At 42.5% G+C, this 21,993-nt stretch overlaps 1 protein-coding gene across 1 annotated transcript in view; it reads left to right on the top strand.

Moving 5' to 3' along the window:
* The first annotated feature begins 4,986 nt into the window (after positions 1 to 4,986).
* The window catches only part of SYT9 (synaptotagmin 9), a 204,666-nt gene continuing 187,659 nt past the window's right edge, over positions 4,987 to 21,993 (top strand). The window contains exon 1 of the mRNA XM_023550893.2: positions 4,987 to 5,131. Within this exon, the coding sequence (XP_023406661.1) occupies positions 4,987 to 5,131 (145 nt within the window). The remainder of the gene's footprint in view (positions 5,132 to 21,993) is intronic.

Genomic DNA, 21,993 nt, shown 5'->3' with positions numbered 1-21,993 from the left:
CTCCATACTCATCCATCTCCAACTGGGATGCCTTCGTTTGAAGATCACAACCCATTTTTTGCATTTTAAATATGAAGTTTCATATATCAGATTTACTTTAAGAGAATTTTACCCCCCAATTGAGCCTAAAAACCAATGGGACTGAAGATAGAAACATAACTGAGAAAAAAATTTAATCACCTGTCTACTATTTCTTTTTTGAACAATATATGTAAGACATTTTCCTTGTAAATGTCTAAGCCTAAAACAAAACAACAAAAACTCACAAAAAAATCTTCGAATATATCTTTTAATATTCCAAACATTTTAAAACAAAAAGTGAATGAGGCCATTTCTTGCTATTTTATTTGAGTAATATCCTTTTTTTTTTTTAATATCCTTAAAGGTTTACAAATAATATGCTTCTTTAAATAGGACCATTTCAAATAGGATAAATGATATAAAATATTTTTTTTAGATATAAAAGAATATTAAGGTATGTCTTTTTGTTTTAATCAATGGCGGTTAAGGTTATAGTTTAGAAGGTGCACTTCTTCTAATTCAGCCCTCAAAGTCAGGCAGCCATCTACAGTTCATTAAAGTTCAGATTTTGCATAAAACCTTCATTATCTGACCTTGATGAGTTTCCCTTCCTCTCAACACACCGCACTCTACCAGAAGGGCTACAAACTCAAAAGACCCTTCAAGAAATGCAAAATAAGCCCTCAACCTGGTGCCCTGATGAAGGATTTTAACTCTCCTTGAAAACCCTGGTGGTGTAGTGGTTAAGAGCTACAGTTGCTAACCAAAAGGCTGGCAGTTTGAATCCATCAGGCGTTCCTTGGAAACCTTATAGGGCAGTTTTACTCTGTCCTATAGGGTTGCTATGAGTCAGAATCTTGGAAACGAATATCCTCCCACAGGGAATGAAATGGTTCAAAAGAAAAAATAGCCTATTTGCTACATCCACATGCATCCAGGAAAGATGTTTCAAATTGCAAGAATCCATAAATTCCTATAGTAGTGAGGCCTTGGAAACCCCGTGGAGCGGTTCTACTCTGTACACATGGGGTTGCCACGAGCAGGAGTTGACCTGACAGCAACTAGCAACAATAACAAGATGCGATTTCAGCACTCTGGATGGAGGGAGGCTTGCTGTGGATAAATAAAAGTGTGGGTTATTTGGAATCTTTTCTTCTGGCACCTCATTAGCTAGTTGGATATTTCACAACAGCTTGTGACACAGTCTGGCCAGTTTTGGGCTTCATCATCCTCTTCTTTTGAGCATTCACAGTGACTGGGACAGTTGCTCAGACCTGTCAAGGGTGAGAGGAATCAGCCATTTTGCAGGGCAGCTCCAGCTATTTAAAAAAAGTCACCTGGTGGTGGAGGGTGCTGAAGTGAAGGTTTTTCTCAGCTAGCAGAAATCTGACCTCTGCTCTTTCTTCTGGCCTCATTCTGGAAAGATGAACAAATGTGGAACCATGAGTGTCTACTAGGAGGTGACAGCAAAGAGTGCCAGGAAGGAGGCCAGGCCCTCTGACCCGGAACATTGCCTTCTGTTCCCTTCAGTATTTCCTTTTATGGTGTATCTTTTAAATGCTAAACTTAATAACTCTCTATTTTCTTTAAAGTCAAAGAAGTTTGAATTATGACTTTGTAATTGACAATCATAAAACTGGGAATGAGCCCATACAGCCTGGAAAGAAGGAATACGTCTTTTGAACACATCAGAACAACCTGCTACTTGGGTGATGATGGTACTGTGCTAACAGAAACATGGTGGGAGAAGTGGAGATACTCAATTCCCAATTTGCTTTCATTTCATCTCTCAAGAAAAATTCACTCCAAACAGGAAAGGATGCAGCTCACAGATTTAATCTTTATAACAACCCAGTGATACACGTTAGTATTATCAGAGAAATCTTAGGCACAGAAATGTTAAGTAGCTTACACAAGGTTGTTGTTGTTGTCAGGTGCTGTCAAGTCAGTTCTGAAACACTACCCAGTTCTGCACCATCCTCACAATCATTGTTATACTTGAGCCCATTTTTGCAGCCACTGTGTCAATCTGTCTCATTGAGGGTCTTCTTTTTCGCTGACCCTCTACTCTACCAAGCATGATGTCCCCCTTCGGGGACCGATCCCTCCTGATAACATATCCAAAGTATGTGAGATGCAGTCTTAAACCATCCTTGCTTCCAAGAAGCATTCTGGTTGTACTTCTTCCAAGACAGATTTGTTCATTCTTTTGGCAGTCCATTCAATATTTTTCGCTAACTCCACAATTCTTTTTTTTTTTTTTTTTTAACTCCACAATTTGAAGGCGTCAATTCTTCTTTGGTCTTCTTTATTCATTGTCCAGCTATGCAAGCTTGCACAGTAAGTATTCAGTCATGAATGTTTTACTGCCTGCATCCAAAGGGCACTTGTCTTTTTTTTTTCTTTTTAAACTCTGTTGGCAGTTGATGGTGATGATCACTGTCTGTCAAACGCTCCTCCTCCCTTGACCCCCATGACTCTCCTCTGTCCAGTTTTTCTTCTTTTCTGCTACTTTTCAATCTCTTTTGCCAGCTCCTCCTTGTTATAACCTGTTAAAACCCATTCCTGTCAAGTCGATTCCGACCCATAGCAACCCTTTAGGACAGAGTAGAACTGCTCTGTAGAGTTACCAAGGAATGCCTGGTGGATTTGAACTGCCGAACTTTTTGGTTAGCAACCGTGTCACTTGACCATTACGCCACCAGGGTTTCCTCCTTGTTAAGCCACTTTTTAAATGCCAAAGTTCTTTCCCATTCAGCCAGCCATTCTTTCTTGGAGGAATCCATCCAGTGAGGCAGCTCAACTTCTGCCGTTCCATTGATAAGCACCAGCCTCCCCCTTTCTCCTAAACCCTAGGCTTGCATTTCTAAATGCTATCTGAATCTCATCACATAATGACCCAGGTAGGTTCCTAAAATTTCCATCTCTTTCATTTTCCCTCATTATATTGGTCGCAGTCCTGTTAATTAGTTATTGCAACGCTTTTCAAATCTGAATATTCTTGTCCATCAACCAGTGCCCTTGGCTTGGTCTAGCCGCTTATCATGTCTTGGCTGGGTTATACAAGTAATTTCTTAACTGAACTCACTGCCTTCAGTCCTTCTCAGACATCCATAGTGGCATCTATGTTATATTTCTCCAACACACCCTCCTCCCCACCATCACTATGCCAGCCTTGGCATCACACTCTCGAATGCCGTTATGTCCACTGTCGCATAGTCTTTCCCTACTTCTCTAAGTGACCCCTCCTTCCAAGGACCAGCTTCTACTGCACCTCCTCCCTAGGCTCCCTCTCAGCTCATTTCTTTCCTGATTCTCCTAGGGCAGATAGTCTGTCTTCTCACAACTCTCTGGAGTTATCTTTACCATTCCAAACCTGTTGCCAACTCATGGCAACCCCATGTGTGCCAGAGTAGAACCGTGCTCTGTAGGGTTTTCAAAGCTGTGACCTTTCAGAAGCAGATCCCCAGGCCTTCCCTTCTTTCTTTCAAAGCACCTCTGGGTGGGTTTGACTACAACTTTTCAGTTAGTAGTCAAGCACTTAACCACTTGGGCCACAACTCTGCATTTTCTCTGATATTCTAAAATAAGCTCCTTGAGGCCCTAGCACCATTCACAGCTGGATTTCAAAGCTTCCCTGATGGATGAACTTCTCTGATATCCTGAACTGCCTTCCTGCCCAATCTGATGTGCTATAAGATGTCCCTAGCAACAGCACAACCTTATGATTTAGAGTGCTAGTTGTAAATATTCTACTCTAATTGTTCAAGAGTGGGGCCTGGACATTAGTATTCTGTAAAAGCAAAAAAAGGTTAACCCTTTCCTTCACGCATGAACATGGGCAAGGACTTTTCTGAAGCTGCTGCTCACTGGTAAAATGGGGAGAATACTTATACAGACCTTGTTGGGCAATTGAGGGAATTAAATGAGATTATATATCTAAAAGGCTTGTGGCACAGTGCCCGGCACACAGAAAAAAAGAGCTCAATACTCGGTGGTTATTTCTGGGCTTACTGCCTGAAAAGCTGAAGAGGTGGGTGGATGAGAGGTGCCCTGAGGTCCCTTTTAAAGGTTCTGCAATACTCCTCCTTGGTGGGTGCGGGACCTACGAAGCTCCAGGCAAGCCTTTTCCAGGAAACATTTATTTGACCTTAGTTCTGCTCTGGGAGCCTCCACCTTCTCAAATCACCAAGGTAGTCCTGAGCTTGGGGAATTCTTCCTTTGTTGATGAATTTTGGCCCCAAATCCCGCATTGGGCGTCCAGCACCCTTAGGCCCAATCAGTATGTCCAGGCGGCGTTTTCCAAGTTCGAAGCCAGGACTCGGTTCTCCGGATTTGGCGGGTGCGGTCCAGTCTGAGCCCTTCGCGCCACACGCCCAAGAATGCGCTCTAGACACAGGCGACGCGGTGAAGATTGGAGGGGGCGCTTGGTTTGCATCAGGGCGAGAGCGGGGAGCTTCCGTCCGGAGCGACCGCCCGCTCACAGCCTCCTAGCCTAGGCGTGGCTGCTCTCGAGGAGCGCGAGGTCCGAAGCCGCGTCCCGCGCCCCGCCAGGAGGAGGCGGGAACCGGGTACCTTCCGCTGGCGCCTAAGTAGGAGTCGCGGGGATCCTACCCCGCCGCGCAACCCCCTGACCCGGTCCCGCCCCCCAGCGGCCGCGAGTGGCGGGCGGAGCGCGAGGAGAGAGGCTCACAGGGCGTGCGGCGCCGCCTCTCCTCCGGGCGGGGGGAGACACCGAGGGGCCGGGCGGCAGGGAGAGAAAGCCCGACCGACCGGCTGGCGAAGAGCTGCATGCAACCGGTGGGAGACCGGGCCGGCTGGGGCTGAGGCTCGGGCTCGGGCCGCTTCTCGGCGGATCCCTGGCGCCGCGCGCGGACAGCCCGGAGGCGGCGGCTCTGAGCTGGCAGGCGGAGGGCTGTCTCCCGCGCCCGCCAGCCCGGCGCGGTCCGAGGATGCGGGGGGGCGATGCCCGGGGCCAGGGACGCGCTCTGTCACCAGGCGCTGCAGCTGCTGGCCGAGCTCTGTGCCCGTGGGGCCCTGGAGCACGACAGCTGCCAGGATTTTATATACCACCTGCGGGACCGCTCCAGACCCCGGCTCCGCGACCCAGGTGAGTGCCGCCGCCGCCGCCGCTGGGCGCGACCGGCGGGCCCGGGGCTGAGAGTGGGGCCGCGCCAGGGCCTCAGACAGAAGAGCGACGCGGGCTGGGATTGGGGGGCTGCGGCTGCCGAGCCAGGGGCGAGGATCGGGGTCTAGCGCATCGTGGCCTGATGCTGGAACCGGTCGGGGACTCCGGCGGAGGAGGGTGCTGCGCGGAGGCCGACCTGGTGGGCTGGGGGCAAGGTTGGAGGGACCACGCCCGGCACCTGCGCTCCTATCGCCCTGGCTCCTGGGGGCGGCTCCCGAGCCTCGCCCTCCACTTCCCGGGCTGTAAGCTCCGGGCGAGGGGAGGCCGCGGTGGCCTCCTGAGGCGTGGGAAGGGGAACGAGGCCGGAAGAAACTCTGGGAAGTTGGGTGTTGGGGACAGCGCCGGCTGCGTCTGGGTCCCAGTGGGCGCTAATCATCCTCGCTCCGGAGCTCCCAGTTCCTTTCCTCGGTCTGAGGTGAGAAGGGCGGGGCAGGAGCCGGCGTTGGGTCGGGAACAGGGAGCGCTGGGTCGTGGGCACCCGGGCCTGAACCGTTCCCCGCGGGTCGCCCGGCGCGGAGGCGGCCTGGGCCTGAGCGCTTAGCTCAGTAAGGTGTCGCCGCCAGGCACATCAGAGTGGGTGGCCTCGCAGGGTATGGCTTGTGCACCTGCGGTTTATCCCTAGTGAAACTTGTGAAGCTCCTGAGTTTGAAAAGTTCATTTATTTTGGCATTTGACCAATTAAGGTTGGAGGAGGGAGTTTAGTGGAGCCATTTGTTTTCCTCAGGGGCCCTGGGCCTCCCGCGTCGTCCCATCCACTACTGGTTACTGGAAGACGCATTCCTTCTAAATGTTGTCTTGAGATGCTTCTCATCTGGAGAAATAATTTTCTCGAATGTTCTCCCAGCGAAAATACTTAGAACAAAAAAGCATTGTGGTTGCATTGTTAAGGATGGGGTGAGAAAAATGACCTTTCCCCGGATAATCCTCTGTATAAGTATTGAAAATGAGCTATTGCTGTGAAAATGATCCTCTATGAGTTTACCTCATTTTAAGCAAATCCACTATAGAAAAATCCATTTACCCAAAGGATAAATTAGAGAACTATTCGATTCGTAAAGAGATTCACACTGGGCCTGACTTAAATAGCATGTCCTTGATAAAAAAAAAAAAAAATTTTTTTTTGATAGTGTACTCAAAATGGATTTGGGCGGGGGTGAAGGGAAGTCATCTATTAAAAGTTTATATCAGATTTTACCTACTCAAGGGCCTTTGTTTTTTTTCTCCTTTGCTGGTGGTTCTATTAATTAAGCTTATCAGATGATCACTAAGGTATTACTTCAAAGTGGAGAAATAAGTTGAGAAATACTGTTGATCCTCAATAATTTCCCTGGAGGTTTACTGTCCAGTCTGTGTGTGGCTCGTTGCTGGTTGCAATGTACTGCATAGACCACAAATATGAATGAGAGTGCCTTATCTCATGAACTGGCATCCCAAGATTATGTCCTCAGCGGGGAAAGTTACATCCTAAAGCAGCAGAAACGAAATTATTTGACATGCTTCACCCAGATCAGGAAACCCTGGTGGCATAGTGGTTAAGTGCTACGGCTGCTAACCAAAGGGTTGGCAGTTTGAATCTGCCAGGCACTCCTTGGAAACTCTATGGGGCAGTTCTACTCTGTCCTATCGGGTCGCTATGAGTCGGAATAGACTGAGGGCACTGGGTTTGGTTCCCCTCCCCCCGCCACCCAAATCAAGTTTTAGCCTTAAAATGTTCTACTTCCTTGCCTGTGACTGCGTGGTGAGTTCACACCATTATCCCACGTAAACATTGGCTTTACAAGAGAAGGTGAATGAAGCCTACCTCTAAATCACATGTTTAACACTCTACATTTTCTGCCTCTGCTGCTTTTAGTCCAGAACCTGGATTATTTGTTCTCAGGTTCTCCTCAGACTCTGCACTGGATAGGTCTTGAGGAAGAGTCACAGAGGAGATTCCTTACAAGAGACAAATCTCATTTCTTTGCTAAGAAATATCTTTGGATAAGAGATTGCCTTGCTTCTTGAAAGCATTGCTCTGCTTTCCCAAAGTAGGGCACAGGGGTCTTGAAGTAGCCGTATAAAACCCCTTTAGGTTCCCTGGTGGCGCAAATGCTTTGCTCCTGGCTATTAACCTAAAGGTTGATGGTTTGAACCCACCCAGCCGTGCCACAGAAGTAAGGTATGGCAATCCGCTTCTGAAAAGGTTACAGCCAAGAGAACCCTATGGAGCAGTTCTGCCCTGTAACGCATGGGGTTGCCATGAGTCAGAATTGACTTGATAGCAAATGGGTTTGGCGTTTTTGGTTTTATGCCCCTCTGGCTCTTTGGTAGGTGTCAGGAAGTAGCCTGCTCATGAGGTGTGATGGAGGAGGGGAACTCTGAGTGTAAGGTGAGAGCAAATGAGGCAGCACCCAAAGTGCTCTCTCTCCTGTAGGGCACTTCAGATCAGAGTGAAATCTCTCATTTCCCTACTTCCTCTCCTTGCCCACATTAATTCTTACCTCTGATGCATTTATCTCCATCTCTCTGAAGCTCTTTGGTTGTCCATGCCAGCTGTGGCTTTAATCTCTGAACCCAAAGCCTGAGTTGCTGTAGTAACTGCCCTGTGCAGCACTGTGTGAATGGTATGCCTCTTAGTGTGTCATGTGAACCTGAGCAACGATGCACAACAGCCCTAGGACACAGGTCCCTAGAGAGAGTCGTCTCTATAAGATGGGTGACTTCTCTTTCTCCAAATGAATCCACTTGAATGTCATGCTTCAGCCTTCTCAGGGTATTGTCCATCCATAGCCACCTACTCTAGCTCAAATGAGGAACTTTGGTTTTAAAAGAAGAAAAACAGATGGAATCCCCTGTGGACATCAGAATGGCACTGCATCTAGAATATTTGTTAATTTTTTCTGGGGTGGAGTAAAGCTGGGTCACAGACCAGTGGCCTGAGCCATCAGAAGGGTAATTGCTTGCCCAGACAGTTGTAACACCCTGGTTGGGGAGTACAGCACTGAGTTTTCTCTCACTTGATACTAACAGAGGACTTGATGAAACTGTGATTTTAAAACATGAGGCCAAGTCACAGTTGTAACTAGAATGCCTCACCTGGTCTATCATCTGTACCAACTTGTGGAAAGTAAAGTGCTGATACTTAAGCTGAGTTTGGGAGCAATTCGAATGCTTCTGTTGGGTGCCATTCTGTTTTTTCATGTATTAGTGATATAGGACATAAACCTGTAGATCTTGTAGATCTCAGAGACTATCCTTCAAGGCAAGGGGAAGAACAAGTGCAAAAGTCCTAAGGTAGGGTCATCCTTCATGCGATTCAAGAACAGTGACTTCAAGGGTGGCTAGAGCAGAGTGAGAGAGACGGAAAGTGGCAAGAAATATGGTCAAGGGCCTTGTAAGCCATTATAAGGACTTTGGTTTTTACTCTGAATGAGATGAGAAACCATTTGAAGGTACTGAGGAGAGAAGTGACAACACTGGCAGCTGGATTGAGAAAAGACTGTAGAATATTTAGGATGAAGACAGAAATCTGTTAGGAGGCTGTTAGTAATCCAGGCAGAGGGGATAGTGGTTTGGACCATGGTAGTTGTGATGGAGGTGGTGAGAAGTAATCGGATTATGGACACAGTTTGAAGGTTCAGCCTCTAGGGTTTGTTGATGGAATGGGTGTGAAGGGTGAGAGAAGAGGAGTTAAGGATGATTCCAGGCATTTGATCTAAGTGACTCCATTTACTGAGTAGGTGAAGACTTCCAGAGGAGCAGGGTTGGAGTGGGGAGGTAAATCGGGAGGTTTCTGTTGTATTTTTTTATTTTTTTGTCCATATTAAGTGTGCAATTCCTCTTAGATCGCCAAGCTTTCTTGTAGTTCACCAGTGACCTGAGGCATGAATGTCTTGTTTAACATCACCAACAGGCCTATGCTTGTATTTATGACTGGCGACTTCACCGTCTGTCCTTACAAGTCCCATTTGCTTGTAGAACAATATTTGTTGTTAGGTTTTTCCTTGTATAGGATTAAACACCCTCTGCACTAGTTCACTCATTAATCTCGATTGTGTCTTTTGCAGTCAAATTGATCTCATCCCTTTTCCTCTGTTACACAGCTTCCCTTTTCTCTATTGCACAGCTTTGACTACTAGCAAATAGCTGCCTTAAACTTCTAGACCCTTTTTTTCCATATCTGGAAAAGAAAGAAGGGTCGAATTATGTGATTTCTAGGTTTTAAGCATGTTTTAGTGTTTTCCTCATAAGTCTTTTCCTCCGTATGGTACCAGAGATTGGTATATATAAGGGCAGAGAGGTAAACTAGGCCAAGGCCATGGGTTCCTCTTAAAGAAAAAAAGAGTTGGGTCTAAGTCAAAGTTACTACTTGGGTAGCCTTACCGCATACCCTAAGAACTTAGGAGTTACTGTCAATGAAAATTTCCTAGGTCTTTTTCATAAGAGCCACTCTTAGACCTACTTTCTCTATTCTGTACTTGCATAATGGTTTTAATCCAGAAATGTAGGTTAAACTCTATGTTGTTATAAGGATTCAGGGAGCCCTGGTAGTGCAGTGGTTAAAGCACTCGGCTGCTCACCGAAAGGGCAGAGGTTCCCACCAGCTGCTCCATGGGAGAAAAATGGACAGTCTGCTTCTTTAAAGATTTACAGCTTTGGAAACCCTATGGGGGCAGTTGGTCGCTATTTAAGTCAGAATTGACTTGATGGCAGTCGGTTTGGTTTTTATAAGGCTTTAGCTCAATATTTTAGACATGAATTCTATTATCCAGGATCCTGGTTTTCCACTGATATTCCAGCCTTGTGTTTCCGAAGACTTTTTCTGCATGCCCTCAGTGTTTGTACCCAGGGCCTAGAAAACATTTGCCACGTCAGAGTGTGAAGCAGACAGAGCTTTAGGATTCATCACTAGTGACTCCTGTCTCCAGACAGACATTACTCTATCAAGAAAAGCTTTTTCTAGGCCAATGGTTTTCAACCTTGATTGCACACTAGGAACACTTAGGGAGTGCTAACAAATAAACAAATAAAAAATAAACAAAAAACTACCTATGCCTGGGCTCTTCCCTGGACTAGTTAAATCAGAATTTCTAGGGGTGGAGCCTGTTATCAGTATTTTTTAAAGTTCCTCAGTTGATACAAATGTGCAGCCAGGTGGAGAGAACTCTCAGGACCATCAGGTGAATCACACATCCCCCTCTTTTCAGCTCAGCTCTCCTTTCTTGCAAAATTAGGAAAGACAGCATCAAAAGCCAGGGACTTTGACTTGTACTCTCTTGGATAGTTAATATCCCTGTGACCTGGTTCTTGAGTTTATTTTAGCATTATTACCCCAACTTTTTATCTGAGGACTCTTTAAAAGTGTCATCATACTCGTCCATCCAATTTGGAAAAAAAAAAAGAATAGATTGAGAAAATCTTGCCCAAGCAGTATTTCATGAAAAGGGTAGAATGTGGAGCCTTCATAATGTCACCTTGCATTGAATTATAGTGAAATTACTTGTTAGATGTGCACATAAAATAATAATTAAATATAGTTTCTAAGGAAAATCTCCAAAATAATCATTGAAATTAAATTATTAGCCCTAATTCAAATTTTTACAGACAGTTACAAGAGAACCAGTCTTAAAGAGCTGAATTTTTGTGAATAGACATTGGGCGTGATTATGCACAGTGGGATTAATTTTTTAAAAATTAATGTTAATTGCAATTAGGGAATAGAGAGTCTTCTAAAGAATGAGTGGCATATTGAAGGCTCAATATGTAAAGATCTAATTTATATTTACTTAAGTGATGTTTAAGGACTTCTTCATAAATATTTTATTTAAACAAGTGTGTTTTCAACTCTGTGGGATTCCTCTACATGGACAAGTGAGTGATTTAGTCCTGAGGGTAATTATCAAGAGGGAGAAACAAAAGCAAGTTGTGGGAAAGGCATCACAGGCAGCCCTATGGCCAGCTGGCTCTTTCAGAATACATAATCAAAAGCACAGACCTTTTGATGTGGGCTAAATTATCAAGGAAAAATTAAGCTGACACCAAAGAGAAATCACCTTAAAAATTCCTATAATGTATAGAGCACAGGCATTGCCGTGGCTGAGAAAGCGTACTGGCACTTTTGAGTTTGTGTGTGTGTGCTTTCCCATATGTTGGGCTTAAAGAAATCTCAATCACTTCTTAACTGACTTCTTTTTAAAAATTATTTTAAAAATATACAAAACACGATACTTGCCAATTCAGCATTTTTCAGGCGTACAATTCAGTAAAACTGGTTACATCAGTCCTGTTGTATGATCATCACCAATGTCCATTGCCAGATTTTCCATCCCCATAAACAAAAACTCAATGCTGCCTAAGCAGTGATTACCCCTTTCCCCATCCCTCTCACCCCCAGTAACCACTATTAAACTTTGATCTCTGTACATTTGCCTATTATTTCACTAGTATTTCATATTACTGAAATAATACAGTATTTGTCCTTTTGTGATTGACTTATTTCACTCAGCATGTTTTCAAGGTTCATCCATGTTGTTGAATGCGTTGGGACTTTATTTCTGTCTATGGCGGAGTAATATTCCATTGTATGTACATACCACATTTTGTTTATCCATTCATCTGTTGACAGACACTTGGGTTGTTCCCACCTTTTGGCTATTGTGAAAAGTACCACAATCAGCTGGTGTACATGTGTCTGCTTATGTCACTGCTTTCGCATGACAAAGTGCATAGAGAAATGGGAGGAGTTTAGTAAGAAGCATAAGTGCGAGAACAGTCTCATTTTTAAAAGAGTAAGTATATAGCATGTGTCTTTCGAGTTCCTGAGTGGGGCAGAGGGTTAACTTGCTTGGTGCTTGGCTGCTAACAGAAAGGTCGGAAGTTCAAGTCCACCCAGAGGTGCTTTGGAGGAAAGGCCTGGGGGTCTACTTCTGAAAAATCACTGACAAACCCTATGGAGCACTGTTCTCCTCTGACACACAGGGGGTTGCTATGCGTCAGAGTCGATATGATGGCAACTGTGATTCTGAATGCAATTACAGTTTGAGTTGTGAAGAAGTTTTCACTATGATAATTGATCTTCCTTGCAGTCATGAATGTGCATCACAACGCTTTCTTTCAAGTGTTTCATTGGGTTGGTTCTAGAAATGGCTTTGGACTAAAGCAAACCCCAAGGACTAGGTTTTGCATTTCTCCTTGAAATATTTATGTGTACTTCTGCGTGCATTTCATCACATGAAAACTTTTATATCAACATTGATGAAACCCTACCTGAAAGAGAAAAAACAAACAACTTGCCTAGGAAATCGACATGATATAATGGAATAAGCAAGAGCTTTGGAGTTAGAATCTGAGCCTGCACTTTTACTAGCTTTGTGATCTTGAGAAGATATGTAACTCCTCATTTTATTCATCTCTAAAATAGTAATACAAGGTTGTTAAGGTTGTTGCAGCACAGAACCCTGAGTGAGTGCTCAATAAATGGATGTTGTTGGTAGTAAAATCACCTGCCCACATTTGGGCATGCACATGTGTTCCTGTTTGTAACTATTTGTGGACAAAATTTTCTATTCTACTTTTTTTGTAAACTTAGTTTTTTATAAGTATTTATTAGCAGTATGTCCCTGGTCAAGTTATTTAATCCCCGTGTCCTAGTGTCTTCATCAGTAAAATGGGTTACTAGTATCTGGATTACTAGTATTCAGATAAAATACAAGATGCCAAGTTCAGTTTGAATTTCAGATAAACAGTGGATAATATTGAATGGGATATACTTATACTAAATGATTATCTGTTGTTGATCTGAAATTGAAATTGAACTGAGTGTCCTGAACTTTTATTTGCTAAATCTGACAGTCCCATACTGGCACTTATAACGCATATGCAGTACTTTCTGTAGTACTTGGCACATGGTAAATGATCAATAAATATTAGCTATTTTTACTACTTTTACTATTATTATTATAATTTTCCATGATGAACCGTCATTATTATACAGTTATTGTGATGAGTGGGTATACCTTTTTTACCTAACCATTCTTTTTTAACATTTCTAATTTTTTCATGCAGCACTATTCCTCTTCAAGTTGTCATTCCTGGCATAGTAGACTATATGATTGTCTGATTCAAAATGGCCAATACCAGTGCATTTCAGCTCGCTAATGCCTAGGATATCAATGTTTATGCATTCCATCTCATTCTTGACGGTTTCCAGTTTTCCTAGATTCATACTTTGTACATTCCAGATTCCAATTATTAATGGATGTTTGCAGCCATTTCTTGTCATTTTGAGTCATGCCACATCAGCAAATGAAGGTCCTGAAAGCAAGAGGTAGGATATGATCAGGAACTGATAGTACTGAAGGAAGAGGTTCAAGCTACACTGAAGGCATTGGTGAAAACAAGGCTCCAGGAACCGACAGAATATCAATTGAGATGTTTTAACAAATGGATGCAGCACTGGAGGTGCTCACTCGCCTGTGCCAAGAAATATGGAAGACAGCTTCCTGGCTGAAGATATCCATATTTATGCCTATTCCCAAGAAAGGTGATCCAACTGAATGCGGAAATTATACAGCATCATTAATATCACATGCAAGCAACATTTCGCTGAAGGTCATTCAAAAACGGCTGCTGCAGTAGTATATCAACAAGGAACTGCCAGAAATCCAGGCTGGATTCACAAGAGGATGTGGAACCAGGGATATCATCGCTGTTGTTAGATGGATCCTGGCTGAAAACAGAGAATACCAGAAGGGTGTTTACCTGTGTTTTATTGACTATGCAAAAGCATTCGACTGTGTGGATCATAACAAATTATGGATAACATTGAAAATAATGGGAATTCCAGAACACTTAATTGTTCTCATGAGGAACCTTTACAGAGATCAAGAGGCAGTTGTTCAGACAGAACAAGGGGATACTGATTGGTTTAAAGTCAGGAAAAGTGTGTGTAAGGGTTGTATCCTTTCGCCATACCTATTCAATCTGTATGCTGAGCAAATAACACAAGAAGCTGGACTATATGAAGAAGAACCGGACATTAGGATTGGAGGAAGACTTATTAACAGCCTGCATTATGCAGATAACACAATCTTGTCTGCTGAAAGTGAAAAGGACTTGAAGCATTTACTAATGAAGATCAAAGAGCACAGCCTTCAGTATGGATTGCACCTCAACATAAAGAAAACAAAAACCCTCACAAGTGGACCAATGAGCAACATCATGATAAACAGAGAAAAGACTGAAGTTGTCAAGGATTTCATTTTACTTGGATCCACAATCAACAGCCATGGAAGCAGCAGTCAAGAAATTAAACAACGCATTGCATTGGGCAAATCTGCTGCAAAGGACCTGTTTAAAGAGTTGAAAAGTAAAGATGTCACCTTGAAGACTAAGGTGTGCCTAACCCAAGCCATGGTATTTTCAATTGCATCATATGCATGTGAAAGCTGAACAATGAATAAGGAAGACCAAAGAAGAATTGATGCCTTTGAATTGTGGTGTTGGCGAAGAGTGTTGAAGATACCATGGACTGCCAAAAGAACGAACAAATCTGTCTTGGAAGAAGTACAGCCAGAATGCTCCTGGGAAGCAAGGATGGCGAGACTGCATCTTTCATACTTTGGACATGTTATTAGGAGGGATCAGCCCCTGGAGAGGGACATCATGCTTGGCAAAGTGCAGGGTCAGCGGAAAAGAGGAAGACCCTCAATGGGGTGGATTGACACAGTGGCTGCAACAATGAGCTCAAGCATAATAACGATTGTGAGGATGGTGCAGGACTGGGCAGTGTTTTGTCCTGTGGTGCATAGGGTCTCTATGAGTTGGAACTGACTCGATGGCACCTAACAACAACAACAATTTTTTCATTACCATAAATTATTATATCTACAAATTACTGTAAATTATTATATCTACATAGTACTTCACCCCCTCTGGGGAGGTTTCTTAATGACAAATTATCAACAGCATGCTCAAACTGCTTGCCACTAGACCTGTACCAGTTAGCTCTACTACATGTCAACAGTAAATCCAGTTGCATTAAAAAAAAAAAAAAAATGCCATTGAGTCCATTCGGACTTATGGCGATGCCATATGTGAGAATGGAACTACCCCCCATAAAATTTTCTATGGCTGTGACCTTTCTGAAGTAGACCTCCTCCAGGCCTTTCTTCCAAGGCACCTCTGGGTGGATTCAAACTGATAACCTTTTGCTTAGCAGCTGAGAGCTTAACAGTTTGAGCCGCCTAGTGACTCCTCTAGTAGCATTAAATGGTATAGTTTGAGCAGAAGGTTTTGCTACTTTAATAGGTTTTAAGTGGTCATCTGGTTGTTTCAATTTGTGTTTGCTGTATTTGTTGGTAAGATTGAATTTTTAATATATTAATCTTTCTTGTATTTCCTCTTATGTGAATTTTCTATGTTTATTCTCTACCATATGCCAATTTATATTTCGAAAATCTTAGTGTTTTTCTTAACAATTTGTGTTAGTGAGAATGTAAATATTCTGTTGAATTAGTTCATAGAAGGAGCACTGTATAGTGAATGAACTCAGATTGTCTGATGGCAGTCATATATACTAGACTACCTTTTAAAATTCTAGGGGTGTGCCCCCACCTGCTGGCTACCACCATACCATTTTTTCCCCTTTCCTCCCTTCCTTTCTCCCTCCCACTTAGCCCCATATGCTACCACCACCCCTTCCCAATGGGCCACACCACGCCTCCTCAGCTGTAGAGCCACCTGCCTACTGCCACCTGGGGTCTGCCTTGTCCCCTCCTGCTGTCTCTTGCCATGCCATTTTTTGTTTTCTTTTTTCCCCTTTTTTCTTTTCTTTCTCCCTCCCTGCCGGGCCACGTTGCACCACTGCATCTAAATGGCCACTGTCCTGCTGCTGCCCTGGGTCTTCTATGCCCCCACCCACCATCTCTTGCCACACCATTTTTTAATTTTATTTGCTTTTTCTTTCTTCCTTTTCTTTTTCCCTCCCACCTAGCCTTGTACGGCACCTCCACCCCTCCCCTCTGGGCCACGCCGCACCATGCTGTGCAACTTTGGCTAGAGAGCCACTGGCCCACCACTGACTTGAGTCCAACCTGCCCCCACCCACTGCCTCCCGCTGTGCCACTATTTTTTTTCATCTTTCTCACTCCCACCTAGCCCCATACATTACCTCCCCTCCCTTCCAACTGGCCCTTGTGTCTGCACCGCCCCCACCCACCGACCCCCACCACACTGGCAGTTTATTTATTTATTTATTCATTTTTATTTTATTTTACTATTATTTTTTCTTTTCTCTTTCTTCCTTTCCTTTCTCGTTCCCACCTAGCCCTGTACGCCACCTCACTCCCTGCTTCTGGAGCCTACCATGCTGCATGGTTAGAGAGCCACCAGCCCACTGCTGCTGCGGGGCCGCCTCACACCCACCTGCTGACTCCTGCCATGCTGCCATTTTTTCTCACTGTATTTTCTTTCTCCCATCAACCTAGCCATGTAAGCCACTCCCCTCCCTACCCACCGGACCCCAGGTCTTCCCCACCTCCACTCCCTGGCACATGCTGTGCCATAATATTTTTTTCTTTCTCTTTTTCCCTTTCTTACTTTTCTTTCTTCTTCTCACCTAGCCTTGTAGGCCACCTCCCCCCTTTCCTGCTGGCTCCCACTGTGCTGCTGCAGATAGATTCCCACTGGCACACCAGCCCGCTGCTGCCCTGGGTCTGCCACATTTCCACCTGCTGTTCCCCACCATACTGTCCTTTATTTTATCCTTTTTTCTTTCTACCTTTCACCTAGCCCAATATACCATGTCCCCCCTTCCTTTGGGCCCCCAGGTTTGCCCTGCTCCCACCTGCTTGCTCCCTTCACTTTTTCTTTTTCCCTCTTTTCTTTTCTTTCTCCCCACAATTAACCTCATATGCAACCCCCCCTTCCCACCAGCCTCCACCGTGCCGCTGCAACTAGTGCATCCCCAGCACTCAGGCCTGCTGCTGCAATGGGCCCGCATCACCCCACTTCTCTGCCACTTCACCAGCTGATGAATGGTGGGAAGCAAACTGATACCACTCCTCATCTGACACCCTGCCTCTCTGGCGAGGGGCTGCAAATGCTTCCACACTGCTGGACCGACATCAGGAGGCAGACAACACCTGCTCAGTCTGCCTTCAACCACCCTTGCCAAACCGGTGGTCAGCAAAGTGGGCTCACCCTGTCTGCTGCTGCCCTGCCGACCCGGACAAGGTGGTGAGAGCTATTATGCCCACAGACGAGCTAGCAGCAAAGCATGCCTGGCCCATCCACCCTGACATATCAAAACAATATAAGAAAATAGGATGAAGCAAATGAACATACAATCAGTAAATAAAGAAAATAACATTTTAATGTCTCTGAGACAGCAGACAGTATCAAAACATATTAAAAAACAAGACAAGATAGCTCCAGCAAGTGACTAATATAATCAGATGAACTTCCAATAAAAGAAAAGGCAGTGGAACTACCTGATATGAAATTCAAAAGACTGATATTTAAAGCTGTCTGACACATTAGGAAGGAGTTCAAGGAAAGCACAGAGAAAACCAAGGAAAAATACAAAACAAATCATGAGAAACACATAGACAAAACCAATGAACAACAGCCAAAATCAAAGAAAACACAGACAAAGCAATAGAAGAATTTGGGAAAATAAGAATAAAACTTCAAAATAAATAATGAGGAATCATACAAAAACAGTAACTAGAAATCCAAAAGATAGACAAAATTCCAGAAATGGACAACTTAATAGAAGTTCTTAACAAGCAAATTTGAAATAATGGAAGACAGAATCTGCAGGATTGAAGACAAATCCATGGACACCACTTTGAGAAAAAAATAGGAGAAAAGAATGAAGAAAAATGAAGAACCTAAGAATTATGTGGCATACAATCAAGAGCAAAAATTTGCATGTGATCAGAGTTCCAGAACAGGGGGAGAAAATGGAAAATACAGAGAAGATTGTTTAAGATTTGCTGGCAGAACCCCCCCCAAATATCATGAAAGATGAAAATCTGACCATCCAAGAAGCTCAATGAACCTCATGTAGGATTGACCCCAAGAGTAAAGTCACCAAGACATATAATCACACTTACCAAAAGACAAAGGAAGAATCCTGAGAGTAGCTCGAGAAAAACAAAAAGTCCTTTACAAAGGGAAACAGTAAGATTAAGCTCTGATTGCTCAGCAGAAACTATGCAGGCAAGAAGGCAATAGTATGACATATATAAAACCATGAAAGACAAAAAAAAAAAAAAAAAAAACTGCCAACCAAGAATAATATATCCTGCAAAACTCTCTCAAATACAATGGTGAAATTAGAACATTTCCAGATAAACACAAATTAAGGAAATTCCTAAAAACCAAACCAAACTTACAAGAAATATTAAAGGGAGGTCTTTGGTTAGAGAACCAACAACATCAGACAACAGCAGAGTCTAGGACACAGGACAGCATCAGCCAGATACCAACCTAGGTGAAGAACTCTCAGTAGTAAAGCTAAAAGACTTAAAACAGAAAAACCGAAACATCAGTCTGTAAATGATGACAACATCAAAACAATAAAAGAGGGAATAAATGGTATAGGTATAGAACTTTCAGATGGAGAGGAAGTCCATTTGATACCAAGAAGGTAAGGGTAAATTTCAAGGTAACCACAAAGGAAGTACACAAACCTAACCACAAGAATAAAAAAGAAGAAAAACATAAAGACACAGTAAATGCAAAATCTATAATAATGAAAGAATATAAGATAAAATTCACAAACAAAAGAAACTCAGTACAGGAAAGTGAGAGGAAACAAAGAAAACACCAGCACCACAGAAAAAAGCGTGACAATATGACAGCAGTAAACTCATGCCTGTAAATAATCACACTGAACATAAATGACTTAAATGCACCTATAAAGAAACAGAGAGTGGCACAATGGATAAAAAAACCACAACCCATAAATATACTGTCTACAAGAGACACACGTTAGACACAGAGACATAAATATATTAAAAATCAAAAGATGGGAAAAGTTTTTTTTTTTTTTTTTTAATCAAGCAAACAGTAACTGAAAAAGGGCAGGAATGGCAATACTAATCTTAGATAAAATACACTTTAAAGCAAAATCCATCATAAAAGACAAGGAAAGACATTATATAATGGTTAAAGGGACAATTCACCAAGAAGACATAATCTTAATAAATATCTACACACCCAATGACAGGCTCCAAAATACATAAAACAAACTCTTAATAGGACTGAAAAGAGAAACAGTTCCACAGTACTAGTTGGAGATTTCAACACACCACTCTGGGTAATGGGAAGAACATCTAGAAAGAAAATCAACAAAGATATAGAAGATCTAAAGGCCATATCACCAACTTGACCTCATAGACATATTTGGAACTCTTCACCCAGCAGCAGCAAAATAAATATACATTCTTTTCCAACACACATGAAACATTCTCCCAAATGGACCACATTTTAGGCCACAAAGCAACCATCAGTAAAATCTAAAACACTGAAATAATACAAAGCGTTCTCTCTGATTACAGTGCCATAAAAGTAGAAATCAATAACAGGAAGGTCAAGGAAAAAAATTACATGGAAACTGAGTAACATCTTGCTTAAAAACATCTGGGTAATAGAAGAAATCAAAGAGGGAATAAAAAATTCCTGGATTCAACTGAGAACAAAAACACATACCAGCAGCTTAGGGACACAGCACAGGCAGTGTTCAAAGGTCAATTTATAGCAATAAGCACACACATCAAAAAAGAAGGGGCCAAAATCAAAACATTAGCCCTATAACTTGAACAAATAGAAAGAGAACAGCAAAAGAAGCCCACAGCCACCAAAAAAAAAAAAGGGGGGGGGGAATAATAAAGATTAGAGCAGAAATAAATGAAATAGAGAACAGAAAAACAACAGGAAGAATCAACAAGATCAAAAGTTGGTTCTTTGAAAAGACTGACAAACCATTGGCTACTGACAAAAGAAAAACAGGAGAGGAAACAAATAACCCAAATAAGAAATGAGATGGGTGATATCACAACAGGACCAACAAAAATAAAAGGAATTATAACAGAATACTATGAAAAATTGTACTCTTAACAAATTTGAGAAGCTAGAGGAAATGGACAAATTTCTAGAAACACACTACCTACCTAAACTAACACAAACCAGGAATAGAAAATCCAAACAGACCCATAACAAGAGAAAAGATAAAACAGGTAATAAAAAAAACTCCCAATTAAAAAAAAAGCCCTGGCCCAGATGGCTTCACTGAGGAATTCTATCAAACAAGAGAAGAGACCATGCCAGTACTAAAACTATTTCAGAGCATAGCAAAGGAAGGCATTACTCCTGAATACATTCTATCAAGCCAGCATACCCCTGATACCAAAGCCAGGCAGACACCACACACAAAAAAAAATTACAGACCAATATAGATGCAAAAATTGTCAACAAAATTCTAGCCAGTACAATTCAGCATCATTAAAAAAAAAAAAAAAAACCATCACGACCAAATGAGATTCATACCTGGTATGCAAGGATGGTTCAGCATTAGAATATCAATCATCATAATCCACAACGTAAATAAAAAAAATCACATGATCATCTCAGCTGATGCAGAAAAGGCATTTGCTAAAGCCCAACACCCCTCCCTGATAAAAACTCTCAATAAAATGGGCACAGAGTGGAAATTCCTCAACATAAAAAAGGGCATCTGTACAAAACCAGCAGCCAACATCATTTTCAACAGAAAGAGGCTGAAAGCATTCCCCTGGAAAATAGGAATGAGACAAGAATGCCCTTTATCATCACTCCTATTTAACATTGTGCTAGAAGTTGTAGCTAGAGCAATAAGACAAGAAAAAGAAATAATGGGCACACAAATTGGAAAGAAAGAAGTAAAACTCTCCCTATTCTCAGATGATATGAGCCTATACATAGAGAACCCCAAAGGTTCCAAAAGAAAACTATTGGAACTAATAGAAAGATTCAGCAGAGTAGCAGGATACATGATCAACATACAAAAATCAGTTGTTTTCCTATACACCAACAAAGAGAACTTCAAAAAGGAAATTAGGAAAAAATACCATTTACAATAGACTCTAAAGAGATAAAATTCTTAGGAATAAATCTAACCAGGGATGTAAAAGACCTGTACAAAGAAAATTACAAAACACCACTGCAGGAAATCAAAAGAGAACTACATAAATGGAAAAACATATCATGCTCATGGATAGGAAGACTTAACATTGTGAAAATGTCAATTATACCAAAAGTGATGTACAGATATAATGCAAATCTGATCTAAATGCCAATAGCATTCTTTAACGAGATGGAAAAACTTTTCCCCAACTTTATATGGGAAAAAAAAGAGGCCCCAGCTAAGCAAAGCATTACTGAATAAAAATAACAGCGTAGGAGGCCTCACACCACCTGATCTCAGAACCTACTAAACACCCACAGTAGTCAAAACAGCCTAGTACTGGTACAACAACAGATACGTAGACCAATGGAACAGAATCAAGAATCCAGATGTAAATCCATCCACCTACAGTCAGCTGATCTTTGACAAAGGACCAAAGTGCATTATATGGGGAAAACAAGTCTTTTTAACAAATGGTTCTGGCTAAAACTGGATGTCCATAAGTAAAAAATTGAAACAAGACCCATACCCATGTACAAAAACTAACTCAAAATGAATCAAAGACCTAAGTATAAAACCTAAAATGATAAAGATCATAAGAGAAAAAATAGGGACAACGCTTACCCAAACCAAC

This window comes from Loxodonta africana, chromosome 7 (assembly GCF_030014295.1).
Source record: "Loxodonta africana isolate mLoxAfr1 chromosome 7, mLoxAfr1.hap2, whole genome shotgun sequence".
NCBI classification, from domain to species: Eukaryota; Metazoa; Chordata; class Mammalia; order Proboscidea; family Elephantidae; genus Loxodonta; species Loxodonta africana.
Note: the sequence above shows the minus strand (reverse complement) of the source record. Positions and strands in the feature narration are given on the sequence as shown.